Source organism: Propithecus coquereli, unplaced genomic scaffold (assembly GCF_000956105.1).
Source record: "Propithecus coquereli isolate 6110/MARCELLA unplaced genomic scaffold, Pcoq_1.0 Scaffold90, whole genome shotgun sequence".
In the NCBI taxonomy this organism is placed as follows: domain Eukaryota; kingdom Metazoa; phylum Chordata; class Mammalia; order Primates; family Indriidae; genus Propithecus; species Propithecus coquereli.
In genome coordinates, this window is record NW_012155285.1 from 572751 (window position 1) to 595090 (window position 22340).

Genomic DNA, 22340 nt, shown 5'->3' on the forward strand with positions numbered 1-22340 from the left:
GGGTGAACCTCTACCCACAACCTTTGCTCCTCTCCTTGAGAGCAGTGAGTGCAGGCTGCTTTCATCTATGAACTTGACCCCTCCTCCCTATGGATTTAAAAAGCTAATGATAGTCCTCCTACCCAAAGATCTTTTCTAATTTCCTTAATTTTAATCCTTTTCAATGTGATCCCCACAGAAAATTAACAATATATTTATATAATCTTAAATTAGCACAACTTCTTCATATATATCAGCACCTCTAACTTTCATAGTTACTGTGTAAGAATAGACCTGTTTTTAAAGTTAAAACAAAAATGGTAACCCTAAAGGTCTTGGTGTTTTGTTTATTAATGATTGTAGAGTTACTATGTGAATGGTCCATGTCTTAACAGAAGATCTTCTAGTTATTTCTAATATGCTACCTTGTTTAAATGATCCCAGAATATGGCGAATCATCTTCAGTGGTGGAGTGTGTACTGCTCATATATGATCTGTGTTTCCTGGCCAGGTAGCTTCTGAATGTGAGGAGCTTTGGTCTTTGTTGTTCTCACACCTTCCTTCAACTCTGGGCACAGTAGACTAGCTAGGGCTCTTCAGACTGGAGAATTCTGACATTGGTTCAAACTTCATTGTCATTCAGAAATATAAGTCATTGTGTGTTAATAATCAGATTATCAATATGGAGATAACTTATTCATTACTTAGGGATTCGTTCAAATGATTTGCTATTTTTTCAACTTCTTTCAAAAATATTTTCTTTCATGGCCTTTTCCAGTCCCCTTTAACCTCACTGGCCCATCTCCTGGTCTTCATTTATAAAATTATTATTATTTGGTCTTTCATACCACAAAACGTTTACTGATTAGATACTCTACATATACTCTGCCTACTATCATTTTCTGAGCTTTCTCAAGATGCTTAGAAAACACTGTTCATCTTTCAAAACTCCAGTCCAGAATCATCTTTTGTGAATCTTTCCCTGACTATGAGCAAGAAGAATCGATCCCTCCTTCCTCTGTATCTTGTGGATCCTCCCATCAGTTTGTTATCGTATGGTATTATAATTATTTACTCACGCCATATCACCTATCTAATATAAACCTTTTAAAGACAGATGCATACCATATTTTATTCATTTTATTCTCAACACTTTTAATATTTTTAGTTATAGAATGAAAGCTTTATTAATATTCATAAAAAAAATCTCTTCTTTAGTAGAATTTTTATCCACAAAGCAAGATGCTTCTTTTTTCTCAGAAACCAACTTTTTATGTGTTTTGAAATGAAACTACTTTAAGCAGGTTTCTGAGTTCAGTAGGAAATAACTAGGCATGCTATTTTACACTTTGGTGTAATGCAGAGATCAGCCTCTACTAATATTTAACATAGGCATCCTTTCTAACTTAGGAGTCAGTAACTATGCCGTATTTATCGGTACAATGGCATTCCCTAATAGTCCTTGTCCTTAGGAACATAAAAGCAGGAAAGAGAAATGGGCGTATAGTAGATAACGGCAATGAAATGTGGTCTGACCTATGTTGGCAGTATGTGGAGAGCCTCAAGGGAACCCAGTGTGGAAGGAGGGGAGGATAACTTACCCCTAGGTAAGACAAAATCAGACAAAATCTATAAGGGCCTCTGTCCTTTTAGACTTCAGAATCTTAATCATCCCTATATAATATCATATTTTTGTTTAAATTTAAAGCATCAAATTGCTTAGACCTTGAACCAATAATTTACACACCTTATTCCTCCTCCAGGTCACCCCCTGACACACACACAGCCACAAAGACAAACCAAAAATATCAGCACCTGATTTAATACCTTATCAGTTATATTTCCCTTACTAAAAGGAACGAATTCAAGGATAGTCCATTCACTAGATGGATTTGCTCCCTCCAACTTGTCTTGAAGATTTTTTTAGTATTACAAAGCTGTTTTTTGAGCAACCCTGTAAAATCTGCTTCATAATAGGTACAATGGTTTTACTAGAGTACTGAATGTGAGACACAGACTGTGCCTAAACATTCTTTCCTTAATACTGTCAGGGCAAACTTCCCCTTAATGCCTAGGATTAATCAAATGTCTCCACCCTTACCTCACCTGGTTACGGCCTGATCAAACATGAATAAATATGTCTTAAGATTCCAGTTATGTACCTTTGTGGTTATAAAATATTATCCATCATATGTCTATAAAAGTCATATTGAAAGCTCCCTTGAAACCAGAAATTGGAATTTGTGGAATTTGTGGAAGAGTTTTCAATTTGTCATAAATTACTCCCAAGTCTCAAAGCGTCAATCTTTCCTATTTAAAAGTCATAGCTTTGGCCGAGATTCACTGGCAATGCTTAACAGCTAATATTTGCTTTTTAACATTTTTGCAATACCACATGATAACTAAATATTGTGCACTTTTTAAAGTGATTTTTGTTCTCTTGAACTCACTTATTCATTATTATATGTAATTTCCAAATATGTTAAAAAAAATTCTAATTTTATTTTCTTTTAGGATCCAGCTTTTACTGCTTTGTTAACCACCCAAACACAAGTGCAAAGGGAGATCGTAGACAAACACAATGAACTGAGGAGAGCAGTCTTTCCACCTGCCAGCAACATGCTCAAGATGGTAAGAGGCAGCGTGTAAGGAAAGGGTGTGAACCAGCTGTGGAAGGAGCAGGCAGCTGGCATCTCTTAAGAACTTTGTATTTTGCTATTTTATTTGAACTGTTATATAAGGAGAACTATATTTCTTATTTTTGCACCTTTTTGTCTTTTTTATTATTATGGGTACATGATAGTTGTATATCTTTACAGGGTAATATGTGATGTTTTGATGCAGGCATACGATGTGAATTAATCAAATTAGGCTAATTGGGGTATCCATCACCTCAGGCCACTCTTCCTTTTTTTGGGTTAGGAACATTCCAATTCCACTCTTTTAGTTAAAGTGTACACTAACGTATTGTTGATTATAGTCACTATATGGTTACAGGGTTATTAAGTTGGGAAGGCAGAATTAGAAGCCAAATCGTTCTTTGGGCATCCAGCATGAAGCCGTTACATTTTTTTGTTCTCCATTTTTTGTAGTAGACAATCAAGAAATCCCCTTTCCTTCAGGATCAGTGTGATTTAGTATAAATAAAAGCCCACTTCCAGGGAACAGTCCCTAAAAGCCATGTATCTCCAATATGAAAACAGTCATCTACAAATGAAATTGCGAATAACCAAGGCCAGCTTATTACTATCGAAATATAAATAAAACACACGCTTATCAAAACCTAGAGTAGCACCATTCCTAAAAATCCTAGGTGTGGCTGCTGTGGTCTCATAAATAGCCACATATTATTGTCTTAGATATCTTGCTTTTTAGACATGTTACCTATGGACTTTTCTTCATGGAGAAACTGGCTCTGGGAGAGATAGACACATCAAAAACAAACAAAAAGACATTTTAATAATAATAATAATTAGATAATACATCTGCAGAAGTTTCAAAGTCTTGCAAATTAACCTACCAATCAGATTATAAAATATATGTTTCGTTGTGGTTGAATCACTAAATGTATTTTGTTTTCTTGTGACATTTAGGAATGGAACAGAGAAGCATCAGCAAATGCTCAAAAGTGGGCAAATAAGTGCACTTTAGAACACAGTAATCCAGAGGACAGAAAAACCAGTATGTAAATTAGTAAATATTTGTTGAATAAATGAACAAATAAAGTAACAATGGGTGATTGCAGGATATTGCATAAAGAAGACTTTGAGAATATTTCTGATACAACTGTCTTTTCAAAGTCAAAGTATTTGTATACAGAGGGATAATTACAATAAGAATAATTGTGTGCTTGTTTATTGTTTACATTATGCAAATAATTTCTCACACGGTATCTCATTTGCTTCTCTCAACCAGCTCATGAGGTTATTTTATTTTACTTTATTTTATTTTACTTTATTTTATTTTTGGTAATTTTTTTTATATATAAATGAATGAAAAGCCTTTTTGTTATTTTGTATTCAGTATGCATACTGTTTGGGAAGAATCAAATTAGATCACAGAGACTGAAAATTGAGGAATAGCTACTTTTTTTTAGTGTTTTATATTTCAGACTTTCTAACAGAAGAAATATCAAACACTCTTATTTTCCAAACTCAAAATTTTCCCATTCACCATCCTTTCTCCCTATTTTTGGTAATTTTAAAGATTATAAAGCCAGGATTTGAAAGAAAAGTGACTTATCCAAGAACACAACTTGGAGCAGTGTCATACTAGAAATTTTTAACCAACCTTTCTGATTTCTAACTCAATGCCCTTTTTATGACATTAGGTAGCTGTTTGGTGTTTTAAAATCTATATTTTGTATTCCTAAAATATATTGAATTTTATCTTTAGTTATTCCTGAGTTTTGCTCTAAAAATACTTAACCTTTTAAATCATCCTAAAAATTATATTCAAAATTCATATAAAAATGAATATTTTGAATATGTTGATTTATTTTTAAAATTTTTTACATGAAGTAGTCAAGTATTTTGTTTGCACTGGGTGCCACAATGCATGGAATACTATATCAGACTCAAAAATAAAATGTCAAAAATTATAAAAACTATGAGAAAAAACTTATATGCATGAACTTTACATAAAATATTTACTTACATTATCAAGAATGACATATATTATAGACAAGCCCAATTGGCAAGTAGTGAATAATATACATGTTATTTCAAAGAAGCTATTGTTATTTTTATTGCTGATGCTATAATAATAATGAAATTAGGGAGATGACTGTATTCTGTGGAATATTGAAACAAATGGTCTTAGAGATTCAAGACCATTTCTTTCTTCTCTATGAAAGTAGATATGCGAGAAAGTTTTATGCTATCTTTAAGCAGCATGTAGACATTACATTTCAAACCACTAAAATGTAAACATTAAGTGAAGGCTTGCAAAAAATAGAGAAATGCTACTGGGCTGTAAGGCACTTCTTGCTTAACTCTCTGAGGAGGATTTGGGCTTTTGATATTCTGATTTCCTGGTTAAGGAAAGAATCACAAATTTTTAAAACTGTCATCCCTGCTGGGGTCAGTTGTCTCTTGTTTAGTACTCTTAAAGACTGCCTAAGAAGCCTTTTTTTTTTTTTTTTCAAACTTCACACAAAATCATAAACATTTATTCAGGGTCCTATATGTGGAAAACCTCTAGTGAGGGTTACAAGAGCAAGAAAATGTAAGAGTTGGCCACTGCCATCAGCAAGCTTACAATATAAAGCTGAGAACACAGGAGACACACATATGTGAAGAATTTAGCTTGCAAATGAATGCATCTTTGGCAATCCGGAGGAAGATTTTTAAATCCTAAAAATCTAAAAATTTCATATCAGCGCCAGCCACAGTGGTTCATGCCTATAATCCCAATCACTTTGGGAGGCAAAGGCGAGAGAATTACTTGAGGTCAAAAGTTTGAGACCAGCCTGAGCAACTTAAAAAGACTTCATCTGTACAAAATATTTTTAAAATTTAACTGGGTGTGGTGGCATGCACCTGTAGTCTTAGCTACTCAGGAGGCTGAGGCAGGAGGATCCTTGCAGCTCAGGAGTTTGAGGTTGCAGTGAACTGTGATTGTGCTACCGCATTCCAGCATGGATGACAGAGCAAGACTCTGTCTCAAACAAAAACAAACAAAAAAGTGGAGTCTTCTCAAACTTCTCACAGTTCTGCATGTTCAGGCCAGCTTCAGTGTGTTAGGCAATTCTGCGTTCTAATCAGTGTTATTATAGCTTATAAGGAACTGAGGCACCCTCCTTGTGAATTTAGCAACAGTTAGCAACTATGTGCCCATTGTTTGAAGGACAGTATCTTTGTGTTTGTAAGTCAATTTATTTTACCATTACATGTTTCATTTTTTCTTTTTTAATGAATGATCTGTTCCTTCTTAGGTACAAAATGTGGTGAGAATCTCTATATGTCAAGTGACCCTACTTCTTGGTCAAATGCAATCCAAAGTTGGTATGATGAGAGCCTAGATTTTGAGTACGGTGTAGGACAAAAACATCCCGATAAAGTTATTGGACATTATACTCAGGTAAGAGGCATGGATGAAAATACCTCTGCCACAATACCTCTAATATAGCAAGCTGCTCCAAATTATGACCAACTCCCAATGTTCAATTTGGGGGAACAGCCTGAATAGGTATAATATAGTCTTGGCATTTGGCTGGTCGATATATTATCTAGAGCTGTCATTTTTGTCCAAGGTCTGCCCAATCTTTGTAGGAAAGCACACTCTGCACTATTCCTACATTATAAATTGATGAAGTGGTGAATGTACATGAAAATTTAATATTTTAAAAGTTTATGACTTTGATTCAATATTTTTATAAGGTATATGGCTACAAACTACAACAGTAACATTTTTCAGTTTTATATTTGCAACTGTTTGTTTTTGTTAATATTTTTCCTCTTCTCTAATGTACTCTCATATGTTTATGCCCTGATGGATTTGTAGCTTGTTTGGTACTCATCTTACCTCGTTGGATGTGGAATTGCCTACTGTCCCAATCAGGATTTTCTGAAATACTACTATGTTTGCCAATATTGTCCTGCGTAAGTACTACCTTTAGCTTTTAATGCCAGTAATTCCATGTGCAATTTATTGTTTAAAAATTCTCATGTATTCAACATGCCAGTATAAAAATCACACTTTAGTAAAGTGGGGGAATAAATGTTTGGAAACATTTTTTTTAGATTGAGACACTTTCAACTTCTCAGAGAAGAGGCCAACTTCTCAGTTCCAAGTATAAAATCTGAATATGTTTTTCCTCATTGTTTTATAAATGAGGAAAAACATTCTCTCAGTTGGCTTTCCCTTAGCTCTAGTTAATCCATGAGCATGTGTAGTGTGCATTCTCTAGGTCTGGTATCGTCAATTCTTGCTATTTTCACACTATTGGGGTATAGATGCTTTGTGGTTAATCAAGGTTTCCTGTTGAGATTTCAAACAGGGAAAGACATATTGTGATTTCAGCCCTTTCTGCTCAAATACTCTTGCTTATCTAAAAAAAAAAAAAAAAAGCATATATTACTACCATTAAAAATTATTCACATTCATTCATTTGAGTATCAGAATCTTTTAAGGAGATCTTCTGGCCGGGTGCGGTGGCTCACGCCTGTAATCCTAGCACTCTGGGAGGCCAAGCCGGGAGGATTGTTTGAGCTCAGGAGTTCGAGACCAGCCTGAGCAAGAGCGAGACCCCGTATCTACTAAAAATAGAAATTAGCTGGACAACTAAAAATATATATAGAGAAAAAATTAGCTGGGCATCATGGCACGTGCCTATAGTCCCAGCTACTCGGGAGGCTAAGGCAGAAGGATCGCTTGAGCCCAGGAGTTGAAGGTTGCTGTGAGCTAGGCTGACACCACGGCGCTCACTCTAGCCCAGGCAACACAGTGAGACTCTGCCTCAAAAAATAAAAATAAATAAGGAGGTCTTCTGTTTACTTCAGAATACAGAAAAGGGTGATATCTTCAGTCTTTGCTTCTCAGAGTTTTTCATGTTAAACTCCATAACCCTCTTGTAAAATCGTATTAATAAAATGTAGCAGGAACCATGCCCCTTGATCAAACAATATGTTTGAAGTTATTCATAAAAAGTCCTATAGGTGTATTAAACATATATTCACAACATATCTTATCCAATTTAAATTTTTTTAATGTTTGAAATTCTTTACCATGGGAGGTTGGGGGGCCCAAAAACCAAACCTTTTATAGGATTTGTTTTGAAACTGTGGATAACCTATGTAGTGTTCCAGTTTGATAAGTATTACCTCCAAAGTCCTTTTCCTGCAAACATGTATTATGGCTTAAGTGGAGAGAACTGAAAGGCCCTAGAAGAATGCATGCGAACTCACTGACTGGCATTCAGAGGTGGGCATCTGAAGCCAGGTATTAGAAGTAACAGTTGGAATGAATGAGGGAAAGCAGAGGAGAGAGAACTTCCAGAACAATTTTATATCTATTTCACAGTTTTTGCCAAGGCTCACACACATAGAGCTATATTCTGTGCAGGGAGATTGACATTCAGACACATTACTTCGGGTTTTTGCCCCACTTGGTACTACTGAGATTTGGACTCCCATGTATTTTTAAATCAATTAAATGGCCAATAGGATAATGACCATCAGTGAATTGCAGGTTAAACTGCATAAAAAGGTTATACTCTGGATATTGGCACGTATCATTTTTTTCTTAAATAACATTCTTTTTTGGTAAACATAAAAATCTTACTCATACCACCCCTAGAAACTCACAGACCTTCCTCAGCACATCCGGCCAAATACACACATGCCACTAACTACTTAAAAATCACTGTCTCCATCTAGAAGGAAAAAAAAATATGCTGGAATAGTATTTTCTGTAGTTCATATTAAAGAAATAATGTTATTTTTTTCATCTTTCAAATATAAAATGATATTGTAACAGTGAATATTCATTTTCCTACTGCAACCCACCTCCTCTAGGATCTTCTCGTTTCTCTGTGGGGAGGATATATTTTACCATAACCAGCACCTCGGGGTGCACTGCCTTAGCAATTTGATGGAGTCTACTGGAAGATGAAGAGAGTGTTGTCTCATTTGAAATGCACTAAGAAAACTTTAGACTCTAATTATCCCAATTTAGTTGCTCAGCATGTGGAATTATGGTCAAGGAGATGGGTCAATGTATAAAACATCTTCTCTGAACTACACATTGGGAATTGTAACTTTTTCAGTTTTGTTGACATGCTGAAAACATTGAATAGCCATTTGTGTATATTTGGTGACTGATGCTGCCCTAAGAATATAAACCAAATAGCAAAGTGAAAAATATTTGACATTGTGCATTTTAAATTTCAGCGGTAATAATGTCGTTAAAAAGAATACCCCTTACCAACAAGGAGCACCTTGTGCCAGTTGTCCTGATAACTGTGAAAAAGGACTATGCAGTAAGTCTGAGATGATTAAATAGTTGATATTTTCTTTGCTTTTTTTTAATTTAAGAAATCTCCTAAAGTAAACAATTTAAGCAATGTATTTATGCAAAAGCCAAAAAATACTCCAAAAATGTGTTCAAATAAACATTTTATACACTTCAGTAACCTACATATTATTTGTAATGGAGAGAATATTACCATATGTAACATAATGGAACACATACCATCAGTGTCTTTTTGTGACTACGCAGAGCCCATATTGACCATGTACGTTTCTGGTAAATAGCTCATTTCATTCAAATTAATATCATTATACCAAAAGTGGTATTTTAAAAGATTCAAAATGTATAAATCTAAGAATGTGAGACCACATTATGACTCAGACTAGACAGGCACACCAAATATTATTGTTTATTTGTGCTAAGTTCATCATGCTGACTTCCTCACTTCTTTTCTATAATATAATTAGGATCGCTTGCCCTATAATTTGATAGTAGCTTTGGGTACATTTTAACAACAAAATTTAATCTGTATACAGTATTATCTCATAGAACATAATGTTGCAAAAGGAGAGAATAAAATAAATGTCATATAGCTCATTTTTTAAATTGCCATGAATAAAAGTAAAAATAGCTGTTGGCTTTATGTAGTTGGGATGCTTTTATAAATGACAGAGTTGACCCACTCACTGTGATTTTTACCTTTTAAATGTGTTCAACTTTACTTAGCATTTCTTCTGACTCAATGGTTATTGATGATGTTAAAGTTATAAATCAACTAATGAAGAAAAAAGTTGAATATTTATAAATGTGTTGAATGCTATTTGCTAAGAGATTTTGTATTCATCCTATTAGTAATGGACATTCAATTGGAAGATTTTAAACAAAAAAGTGGAATGATCAGTTATGTTATATAAAGAGCTTTCTAGCAATAGCATGCAGAAACAATTTAATGAAAGTCAGCTGTAAAACTGTTGAAAAACATGGGTTTAAAAGAAAAATGAGTCTAAGATGGAGCAACATGGTAGAATAGGACCTTTTTATTTTTCATGGGAGTTTGAGTGGGAAAGAATAGGACCCTTTAATGATCATCCCCCCGGGGAAACATCCATTTGAACAACTACCCATGTAAGAATATGTACCTTCGCGAGAGCTACGGACACCAGGTGATAAATCACAGTACCTGGTTTTAGCATACTAATAACAAAAGACATGTTGAAGATAGTAGGAAGGACGGTCTTACATTGCCTGCCCCACCCTTCCCCCAACCCCAGGCAGCATGAAGAGAGATATTGTCCACTTGGGGAGGGAAAAAGAGGTATGCATGGGACTTTGTCTTGGAACCCAGTGCCAGGCCCTCTACAGTAAAGCGCAGCATTAGGAAGAACCTGCAGACCCTGACTCCAGGCAATGGCCATGTATGGAGTTTCTGAACTCACTCCAGCAGCAGGGGGAAAGCCACCACTCTGATGGGACAGATTTGTGTTCTGGCCCACAGCACCACCAGCTGACTGAGGTGACCTTGAACTCTGAGTGAATTTCAGCAGTAGGCCAGTGGTAGGTGCCACAGGCCTTGGGCAAGCTCTGTTGTTGCATTGGTCTGGGAGGCCCCGGGCTTCAGATGTGACACAGCATGGTGTCAGCTGATGGAGCCATAAGATTGCCTGCATCACCTCTGCAACCCCAGGCAACACAACTAGAGAGAGACAACATCCTCTTGAGGGAAGGAGAAGAAAGTTGTGGGAGACTTTCCCTTAGAATCCAGTACCAAGTCTGCCAAAAAAAAAAAAAAAAAAACAGCACCAGGAAGAACCCTGAATCCATACTGGCACAGACAAAGCCTCTAGACCTGCCCCAGCACCAGATGGGAATTGGCCACCCCAGTAGGACAGAGTCAAGTCCCAACCCATATCACCAGTGGCCAGCTAAAGTGGCCTTGGACCCAAAATAAATTTTAGAAGCAGGCAGGCCATAGCAGTTTAGGGCCTTAAGCGAGCCCAGGTGATGTGCTAGTCTGGGAGATCAGCTTCAGATGCAACAAGGTACAGCATCCTCTGCAGTGGCCACAGAATTGCTTGTGTCACCCACCCCTAACCAGGTTTGTGGAAAACCTGGCTTAGGATACCCTCCAGTATCCTAGAGGATATGACTCCAGGCTTAGAGAACTCAACAGTCAGTCTCCTTTGAATTCCTGGAAGGCTCTCTGAAGAAAGACAGGTAAAAACAATCCCCAAATGTGCAGACTAGAATAAATGCCTACTTCTTCAATGCCTAGATATTGAGATATGTCCGCCAGCATGAAGAATATTCAGGGAAATATGACCTTACCTCAGCCATATAAAGAAGTATAGAGTAGAATAGTGATTGCCAGTGGCTGGGGAGGGAAGATAGAAGAGGAAAATGGGGAAAGGTTGATCAATGAGTACAAAGTTATAGTCAGACAGGAAGAATAAGCTCTGATATTACACAATAGGGTGACTACGGCTAACAATAATGTATTGTGTATTTCAAGATAGCTAGAAGAGAGGATTTTGAATGTCATCACCACAAAGAAATGATATGTTTAAAGTGACGGAGGTGCTAAATATGCTGATTTGATCACTATACAGTGTATGCATGTATGGAAACATCACATGTACTCCATAAATATGTACAATCATTATGTGTCAATTATGAATAATATAAAACTTTTTTTTAAATGTGTGTCTTTACTACAGTACTAGCAAAATGAATGAAGAAAAATGGATAGGTTTGACAGACAGAAATTGGAATAGTCAATGAGTTTGTTACCTGTGCTGGTTGAGTGCTGCTCCAAAGGAGAGAGGAAAGAGTTCTGGTTGATTCCAGTTCCTGCCTTCAGTGATGGAGCAGTTGAAGTGCTATTTCCCTGAGATTGTGGGAGTGGTACAGGGAGACCATACCTAAGAATTGTCAGCCTTGTGGCTAGTATGATGGGTTTAGTTTGACATTTGTTGAGTTTGGGGCCCTTGGGGAACATCCTAGTAGAAACATCAGAGGGAAAAAGGGCATATTGTCCTTGTTTTACATCTGTATTCACCCATAAAGATCATTTACTCCAGAAAGAAAACACTGGCGTATAAAGCCGTGCTGCCCAAAAGTATGATATGGTGGAAATGTTCTCTATCAATGTGCGCCTTGGGAGTTTAGCCACTAGTCACATGAGGCTTCTGAACACTTGAAATGCGGCTAGTAAGATTAAGAAACTAAATTTTTAATTTAATTTAAATGCGAATACTTGTATGTGGCTAGTAGGTCCCATATTGGACTCTTGTGACTCTGCAGGTATAGAGAGATTTAATTACATTCATTCTTACTCTGTTCGCTGAAGGAGAAAAGTGGGTCAATTCGTTTTAGAAACGTATCGCTAAATTTGAAATTTAAAATGTTATAAATTAATCAGTGAGCTCAACTAAGATACCTCATATGTCCCTCAAGAAGGAAGATGATAATGATACTCTGTTTTTGTTACAGCCAATAGTTGCGAGTATGAAGATCTCCTTACTAACTGTGATTCCTTGAAGAATACAGCTGGCTGTGAACACGAATTGCTCAAGGAAAAGTGCAAGGCTTCTTGCCTATGTGAAAACAAAATTTACTAACATGCCTGGTGTGCATTGTGAAGGACTACGTAGAGAAGGGCTGCGTCATTTAATTGATACATACCAGGGGAAAATTGTAGGCATGTTAGTTACAAATTTAATTCCAGACAACAATGTATCTTTTTCTCCTGGATCTTTAGAGAAATCTCTTTCATACAGTGATTTACAAAAGTAGCACAGTCTTTGATGACAACTTTGAACTTTGACCTAAACTTAGTACTTTAAATTTAATGAACTGAAACAAGTCAAGGATCTTGCAAACTGCATAACCATATGATTTAGGTCACTAGAACTTTGCATCAAAATGGCAAATTATCTGTTTCCTGAAACAACATGCTAAAGAAGAAAAGACTGTAACTTCATTGTCATTCCAACTATGTGATTTTTTCCTGTATGAAGAATAAATTCAAAGCTTGACAACTACATTTGTCTTGTAGCCTTTCTTTTAAGCTTTAGAATAAATGTATAAGTAACCACATAGATGTGATTTTATGCAATATTTTTATAGTATTCATGATTAAGTCCAGGTATACTCAGCCCAGATAAATGATTACGCAGAGCAAAATTTCCAAAATAGTTGTCTATAGAATTAAATTTTAACAAAAAGGGAATCAATTCTATTCTTGCTTGCTTTTTCCCTTCCTTTCTACTGGTTTTGCTGATTAAAAGACAAAACAAAGCCAAAAAGAGGGCGTAATCCTACAGAATATGTAAATATAGCCTTCCAGGGAAACAAACAATAGAAATAATATTTTTAAGAGATTAATCATTTCCGAGTCTTTACATACATTTTTATTTAATATTGATAACAACAAGGTGAAGTAGTCCCATTTTATAGATGAAAAACATACACTAAAACGAGTGCAATGCGCACCACCCGGGTGATGGACACGCTTGAAGCTCAGACTTGGGGGCAGGGGCAAGGGCAACATACATAACCTAAACATCTGTACCCCATAATATGCTGAAAAAAAAATTCAGAAGTAAATGAATATATATAATATATATATATATATATTTTTGTTGTTGTTTGTTTGTTTGTTTTAAGTGAATAGATTATTGAATGTCAGAAAGTAGGTCTGGCCAGATGGTGAAACAGCATGAGCTACTGATGGCTCTGAGATTAAATAGATTATCTAAATCATCCCGTAACCATTTTAAAAATTGAATTCATAATCTTAAAGCTTCCAAAAAGAAAATTTCCAGGCCCAGATGGTTTCACTGCAGAATTCTACCAAATACTTAAAGAATAATTAATAACAATTTTACATAATGTCTTCCAGAAAATTGAATGGGAAGAAATACTTCTCAATTCAGTCTTTGAGACTAGTAATAATATTATCCTAATACTAAAGACATTTCAAGAAAAAAAATACAGATATATAGCTATCATGAACACAGATGAAAAATTTTAAACAAACTTAATTGTTTAAATTAATTTACTAACATAGTAAAAGAAAAATACACCCTAAGACTTGGAGCAAATTACCAGAATAAAGCAAAAATTAAACTGCATTGTACATTGTTTTTTGTTGTTGTGTTTTCTTTTTTTTTGTTTTTGTTTTTGTTTTTTTTTAGACAGCCTCTAGCTCAGTCACTGGAGTAGGGTGTAGTGGCATCATCACAGCTCACTGCAACCTCAAACTCCTGGGCTCAAGTGATCCTCTTGCCTCAGCCTCCCAAGTAGCTGGACTACAGGCATGAGCCATGACACCCAGCTGATTTTTTTTATTTTTTGTAGAGATGGGGCCTCACTCTTGCTCAGGTTGGTTTCGAACTTCAGAGCTCAAGCAATCATCCCACGTCGACCTCCCAGAGTGCTAGGATTACAGGTGTGAGCCACCGTGCCTGGCCTAAATGACATTATTTAGAAGATAAATTGCCCTTTATGGAGTATATTCATTGCATATATAGCTCGCCATGAATTTCTTTGGAAATTGATTCCTCCACAAGATTAGTATCTCTTTCTCCTAACCTTAATAACTCAATTATCTCATAAACTGTGTTTTTAAATATTTAAGCCTAGTTCAGGGAAGAAAAAGGAATATTTATTTTTGTTACTGCAAGAGCAAAGAGGTGCAGTGACAATGTGTGAGAGAAGCATACAGAATTTTTCACTTGAGTGGTTTTCATATGCAGTGCATTCCATTTTTGAGGTAGCATTTGTAAGGTTTTAAATACAAAGCTTTTCTTAGGATTTTATTTATTTATTTATTTATTATTTTTATTTTTTCATTGAGTCAGAATCTCACTCTGTCACCCTGGGTAGAATGCAGTGGCATCATGGTAGCTCACGGCAGCCTCAAACTCCTACACTCAAGTGATCCTCCTGCCTCAGCCTCCCAAGTAGCTGGGACCCTGGGTGCAAGCCAGGACACCTGGCTAATTTTTTCTATTTTTAGTAGAAATGGGGTCTCACTCTTGCTCAGGCTGGTCTTGACCTCCTGAGCTCAAGCAATCCTTCTGCCTTGGCCTCCCAGAGTACTGGAATTACAGGCATGAACCACTGCACCAGGCCAGCATTTATTTTAAAATTAGATTTACCTTTATGGGTGAAAGATATGATTTGGTCCTTATCAGAAGAGACCAGAAAATAACCTTTATAAACACTTTTAGACATTAGGAAAATCTTTGCTATTCTCTATGGACTTTTTAATTTTTTGTTTTGTTTTGGGGGGTTTTTTTGTTTGTTTTTTCCTTTTATCTGACCATGCAAAAACAAAACTTTCCTAAATTGTATCTAACTCTAGTGGCTGGCAAGAAGTCCAAAACACACCCAAAAAGCTGTATTAGAATCTTTAAAATGTAATTGCTAATAAAAAGTGAAAACATTTAAAACATTTTCCCCCATTAAACTGATCAGCTGATTCAGTAAGTGTATTTTGTCTCATGTAATTTGATTTGTATCATTAAGATTACTTCATTCTATAATAATTATCAATACAGTAAATTCAGAGATATTATATAGCTATCCAATTTTTTCAAAATGTTAATGAAAAGTTTTTATATGTAGTTTTTTTAACCAACTGAAATGTCCAAATCTAAACTGAAATGTCTTCAGAAAGAGCCTGTTGCCTAGCACCAGAATCTATAATTGCACACCACTCCAAATAGCCACAAACATTTGACTTTATAGACTTTGCTAAATCTTTTCCAAAGTGAACATTTCCAATGGATATTTTGTTGTTTTTTTTTTTACCAAAATAGAGTTTTTATTTGATGTTAAGAAATTACGTATATTTTGTTAGGTATGATACCAGTATTTGTATTAGGTTTTTAATCTGTTAGAAATAGATACTGAAATAGCTACAAACTAAATGATATGATATGCTATATTTGCTTTAAAATACTGCAAGGATAATTGAAGTTGGTCATTGAAAATTATGGCAAAATAATGGAAATTTGGGGAGTTTTGATTGGTAATAACTTTGATATGTTTCATTACATAATCACTCTCAAATGATTTTGGGGAAAAAGTTCTTTGTATTGAAATTTCTACTTTTATTCCACTGTGGTCTGAGAAGATATATGGTATGATTTCTATTTTTTTTTAATTTTTTGAGACGTGTTTTGTGTCCGAGGATATGGTTAATCTTAGAGAATGTCCCATGAGCTGATAAGAAGAACATATATTCAGTGGTTTTTGGGTAGAATGTCCTGTAAATGTCAATCAGGCCCATTTGTTCTAGAGTTTTGTTTAAGTCCATTATTTCTTTGTTAATTTTCTGTTTGGAGGATCTGTCCTGTGCTGTCAGTGGGGTGTTGAAGTCTCTGACTATTAATGGATGTTTTGATATCATTACTAACTCAAGCATGGCAGTCAAGTTCCTCCCTGATTTGGTCACATATTAATTATTCATCACTGTTGGCTTCTACATTCATGCACCCATAATTCATTTATTTCTGAGATTTGATTGTTCCTCAGTCAAACTATTCATTTTCATACTTCCTTGTTTTTGTTTATATTGGATTTTCTTACTCACTCTGGTTAGAATCTTATTTTAAATCTCAATCCAATGTTTCATATGACATTACTCTTTCCCCTTGGATCACGCAGGACTTGCTTTAATTTCCTTTATGTGAAAATCTGCTTCCTCCGTTAAATATAATAGTCCCTCAGACAAGAACCACGTCTATTTACTCCTGTGGCTTGCAGTACATGCACAGTACTATGTACATACAGTAGGCCATCATTCAATATTTACTGCATGAAAGCAGATGTCTTTATTACCAATTCTGTTCTCAATCACGTATTGACTAAATGGGAAACAAGATACCTAAAAGTAGAAAATATTTAAAATAGCTTTTTTTCTTTTTTTAATTTCAAAATATTAAGGGGGTATAGATGTTTTTAATGCATGGCTTGAATCAGGGCTATAAATGTGCTCCTCACCCGAATATGTTCATTGTACCCATTAAATGGGGTTTTGCCCTTCCTCCCTCCTCCTCCCCCCTGCTTCATTTCCAATGATTTTTACTTTCCTCTGCGTATTTGTGTGCCCATCAATTAGTTTCCATTTATTAGAGTACTTGTGGTGTTTGTTTATCCATTCTTGAGATACTTCACTTAGAAGAATGGTCTCCAATTCCTTCTAAACTGCTGCAACAGGCATTAACTCATCCTTTTTTATGGCTGAGTAGGTACTCCATGGTATACATATAACACATTTTGTTAATCCATTCATGAATTGATGGACACTTGGATTGATTCCACATCTTTGCAATTGTGAATTGTGTTGCAATAAACATGTGAGTGCAGGTGTCTTTTTGATAAAATGACCTCTTTTCCTTTGGGTAAATACCCAGTAGTGGGATTGTTGGATCAACTGGTAGGTCTACTTTTAGTTCATTAACAAATCTCCATACTGTTTTCCACAGGGGTTGTACTAATGTGCACTCCCACCAACAGTGTATATGTGTTCCTTTCTTTCTGTATTCATGCCAGCACCTATTGTTCTTGGACTTTTTAATATTATAATAGCCATTCTAACAGGAGTAAGGTGATATGTCCGTGTGGTTTTAATTTGCATTTCCCTGATGATTAGAGACGTTGAGCATTTTTTCATGTTTGTTGAACATTCGTTTATCTTCTTTTGAAAAACTTCTGTTCATGTCTTTTGCCCACTTTTTAATGGAGCTGTTAATTTTTTTCTTGCTGATTTGTTTGAGTGCTTTATGGATTCTAGATATTAGCCCTTTATCAGATGTGTAGATTGCAAATATTTTCTCCCATTCTGAGGTTTTCTATTTGCTCCGTTAATTCTTTCCTTAGCCGTGCAGAAGCTTTTTAATAAACACAAACAATATAAATTGTATAACTTTAGGAAAATCCATTAATATGTTCCCTATTGCAAATTAAATTTTTGACATATTTATTAATTACAAAAAAGTAGATATGAAAATGGTAAGGGTAGAAGATGCTCTTATAAACAGCTGAGAGTTTTTATTTTATATGCTCACTTTTGTCTCCTACTTTGAAAATACCCTCACACTGTCCACTAACTTGGTTTCTCTCTGGGAGGGGTGATATACAAGAGGGTGAATTTATCACCTTTTTGTTAAGAAAGGTGTGGCATTCTGATTAGAAGTTATATTAACCCTTGCTGCCTGAGAATACAGTAAGTTCCTGCATTTATTCAGAGCATACTTCATGTTTTTAGACAACATTTGAGGCCAGGCACAGCGCCTCAGGCCTGTAATCCTAGCACTCTGGGAGGCCGAGGCAAGAGGATTGCTTGAGCTCAGGAATCTGAGAACTCATTTCTATAAAATATACAAGAATTAGCTGGGTGTGGTGGCAAGTGCCTGTAGTCCCAGCTACTCAGGAGGTTGAGACAGGAGGATCACATGAGCCCAGGAGTTTGAGGTTGCAGTGAACTACGATGATGCCACTGTACTCTAGCTGGGCGACAGAGTGACTCTGTCTCAAAAGCATTTTTTTTGATATTTAATGTTTCTTCATATAGATGTTTTATTCCTTTTTAATAAAATTTATTTTAAAAATGTAAAATTTTTATAGTTATAGTAATGATATATTTTTAATGACCAACATGTCATTGCTATTATTTTTTTTTTTTATTTCAGCATATTATGGGGGTACAGATATTTATGTTACTTATGTTGCCTTTGCCCCCCCCAAGTTGCTATTATTTTTTAAAGACACTTGTTTTTATGCCTTTTATCCAGTCATATCATTAAACTGTATAACTAGTTTCAGTAATATTTTGAGTTATTTAGAAAGTCTGTTATTTAAAACACTGCTTGGCACATAGTAACTGAGTGACTAATAAGCAATGCTATTATTTGTGATATAGCTATAATTTATCTGCTGAAGACTTACTATGATCTAATAAAATAAATAATTCAGAGTCTTTCCATAGCATTAAAAGACTTATAAGGAACAGAAATAATAAATACCCAAGCAATTATAATCCAATATGATACCTACCACACTGGAGATACACATAAATTACAATGGCAATCCAAGAATGGGAGTGTTTTGATGTCTTTAATATAATTAAAAATGCTCTAGCATAAACAGTGTGATCTCAATATGTGTGTTAGTTTTAAATCATACCTTAAGAACAGTCATTTTCTTTAATCAGAAATTCATAATCCAGTGTATACAGCTGGTGTTTACTCAGAGAAAACTATAGAGGTAACTGCTACAAATATTTCAACTACCAATACCTTAATCGATACACAAGACTTTCAAAATAAAAATAATGAAATTTAAAAATGGATTTTTTGTGAAATTAATGGCCTGTCAATTTGTCATTTTAGAAACAGGTTCTCAATGTCGAAATTAATGGTATTGAGGATACTCTAAAAAATGTAGAGACAATCCCCACCCAGGAATTAACATTTCCCTTTAATATTTTGAAATTAGAAACAGAAAAAAAGAATTAACATTAACAGGATAAGATCTGTTTTCAGACTACTTTCTCATCAGAACGTAACAGCTTTATTGCCTGATCTTTCAAGGTCCAGCTAGTTATAGCTAGGTTGCTAATAAATTCTCGGTGGATCCCTTATAGCAGACAATGGCTTAATACATTTTCCCAATAAAAAAAAATTTTAACAGAAGCCTCCTCTGGATTCCATTTTTATTTTAATAATATCACTTGATTTGTAATGGTAGAATTTCAAGCATAACACTAGGCTAGTAGTGGTGATAATTTGAGGCATGGTAATCTCAAATTACATCATCTTACTTAACACGTCCAAGCTATTAACAGTTATCTCTTCTCAGCATCCTTGGCCAGTCCAAATGCAGTCCACACACACAAGTGCACGCACATACATATCTGCATTTTATTCAGCAGAATCCATGGATAAATATTAATAGACTGCACTTCCCTGGGGACTTTCCTTTGGTCCCAGAGTCGCCTGTCTACAACTAATTGATTACAACCAGTTGCAGATATCTTTGTTCCTTCTTCACTCCCACTGCTTCACTTGACTAGCCTTAAAAAAAAATAATAAAAATAATAAAATGAAACATCTTTATCTTAAAGCCTCCTAGTAGTAACAGAAGAAGCATTGTGTAATGCAAAAACATTTTTTCTAAATGCCAGGACAACTGAATCCTGTTCAAGGTTTTTCCCAATTATTAATATGCAAGTCACTTAATTTTTCAGGACCATAGTTTTGTTTGTTTGAATGGCATAAAATTAAGACTGAATAGTAAACTACTCATACCCCCCAAATCTATTGAAATAAAAAAAAAAAGGAAAGGAAAAACTAGAGTGAACAGTAAGAGTTTGCTTGTTTAAGACTGATCCATTGCAGGCTGACCTCCCAGGGATAGAACTAACCTCCTACAAAGCTCCATGGCAACAAGCTATGGCCCAGTGATTAGACAATCAATTCCTCAAAAGTTGGATGCCAATCCCTCAGCATTTCAGAGGAAGAGTTGGTATTTCCCCAGCCATGAACACAGGTGTGCCTGACACCATTGTTTGTTTGTTATGTCGTATGTCTTTAACCATAGGCTTGGATCCCAGGCCTCTACTCTCACATCAGGGGAGGGGTCACTGTTCCCTGAGCCTGCCCCAGTACAGAAGACAAAGAGAGCATGACAAGACTGGAGTAAGGTTCATTTCACTCCTGAATCCTAGCCCCCGAGTACACAAGGGGACCCAGTGTTTTGTGATCATGCAACTTAAAGGCTCCGGGGCCCAAGGATAAAAAACTCTAAGAGTCTGATGTCTGAACCTACTGTAACTCTTTGCACTGACCCAGATAGTGATGGACAACAGAGTGACTGTCATGTGCTGCTGATCCTGCTTTATGAATTTCCCCCAGTAGTCACTACTCCAGCAGTTTTGGCATGTGTACTGTTTGGCCATTTGCCCTTGATTGCGTAACAAGCATTTTAACCAGAACACTGTATTTCAAGGTTCTAGGAATGAAAACTTCCTGCTTAGAAAATTTAGAAGCTTAATGTATATAAAAGGAAAGAGGAACTATCTTCAGTTAATGTGTGAGTAAGTAACCTGGAGTTACTCATCATTTCCTCTAATCCCTCCTTTTTCTTTGCAGAGGTTAGAGTCATCTCTAGGTGTAACTTAAGTCTCCTCAGAGCACTGTTTAAAAACTGCATGAATAAATGATGTCCATGTTTCTCCAAGATGTAGTAATTAATAATTTAGGTTCTATTAGCGTAAAAAGTAGATATACATCCATCTTCCTTCAAAGATTGCTTTTTACTGCTACATCTGAAGCTCATTGGATTAATTTTGGTGCACCAATTACACGGATAATTTCATGAGTCAGCTCCTTATTGCAAGAAAATCTTATGATTAATTTGTTATTTAAAAATTTAGTGAAGGAGAATCCTTCATGCAGTCATAAAACATGTTTTCATAAATGCGTCTGAAAATCTAGTTATCTATCTTCTTTAGACAAGTTTTAGAAATCCTGACAGATCTAAAAAGGGAAGAGTTTATGCTATGAATGTCATTTCACTATTTAATATTCCACTGTTAAATAATATTTCACTAAAAGTCGCATGTCAGTAGCATAAACTAGCAAAAGTAGCCTAAGTTCTAAAAGTGATATTTCTCAAAAGATAAAATGAAAAATATTATATATAATTTCTTTATTTCACAAATATTTATTGAATTCCTCCTATGTGTGAAACACTCTGCCCAGCTCTGAATATACAGCTAGGAACAAGACAGACGAGATTCTTCTAGAATGTGAACTCCCTGAACACCAGGTTCTCATTTGTTTTATTCACAACTGTATTCTTGGGGCCCAACAGAGTGTTTTATACCTGTAACAGAAAAGGGAGGAGATGGGCTACTTAAATATCGCTCTATCATTGGAAGTTTAAAAAGCAATGTTTGGCCACAGAACTTCACATGCAGGATGCATATTCTCCAAACAGACTTCAGCTACCTCATATCATTGTCATACCATGTACCAAAACTGAGGTAATCTAGAATGAGGGAGAAAGGTAAAGATTAAATTTAAAATTATGCTTATGAATTTTTAGAAATTGATGGACTACGTAGGCTTATAGTGAGAATATGGCACACACAAAATAAGATGAAACATTTTTCTAGACTTAATAAAGCTATTTATTATAAACAAAATGTTTTCCAAAAACATATAATTAAACCCACTGAGGTTTATTTTTCCAAAAAAAAATCATTTATGAAAAGGGATAAAATTATATAGCTGTACAAAAACTAGACTGAAATTGTGAACTTAGAACTTATAACAAATGGGAAACAGTACAATAAATATTTAGAACAGCAAGATTTT

The 22340-nt window shown here is 35.3% G+C and overlaps 1 protein-coding gene across 1 annotated transcript in view; it reads left to right on the top strand.

Annotated features, from left to right (window-relative positions):
* CRISP2 (cysteine-rich secretory protein 2) overlaps positions 1–12988 on the top strand; it is a 14210-nt gene extending 1222 nt beyond the window's left edge. The window contains exons 2-7 of the mRNA XM_012664666.1: positions 2494–2610; positions 3573–3660; positions 5915–6060; positions 6484–6581; positions 8871–8959; positions 12439–12988. Coding sequence (XP_012520120.1) covers positions 2494–2610; positions 3573–3660; positions 5915–6060; positions 6484–6581; positions 8871–8959; positions 12439–12566 — 666 coding nt within the window. The 3' untranslated portion in view covers positions 12567–12988. The remainder of the gene's footprint in view (positions 1–2493; positions 2611–3572; positions 3661–5914; positions 6061–6483; positions 6582–8870; positions 8960–12438) is intronic.
* The last annotated feature ends 9352 nt before the right edge of the window (positions 12989–22340 follow it).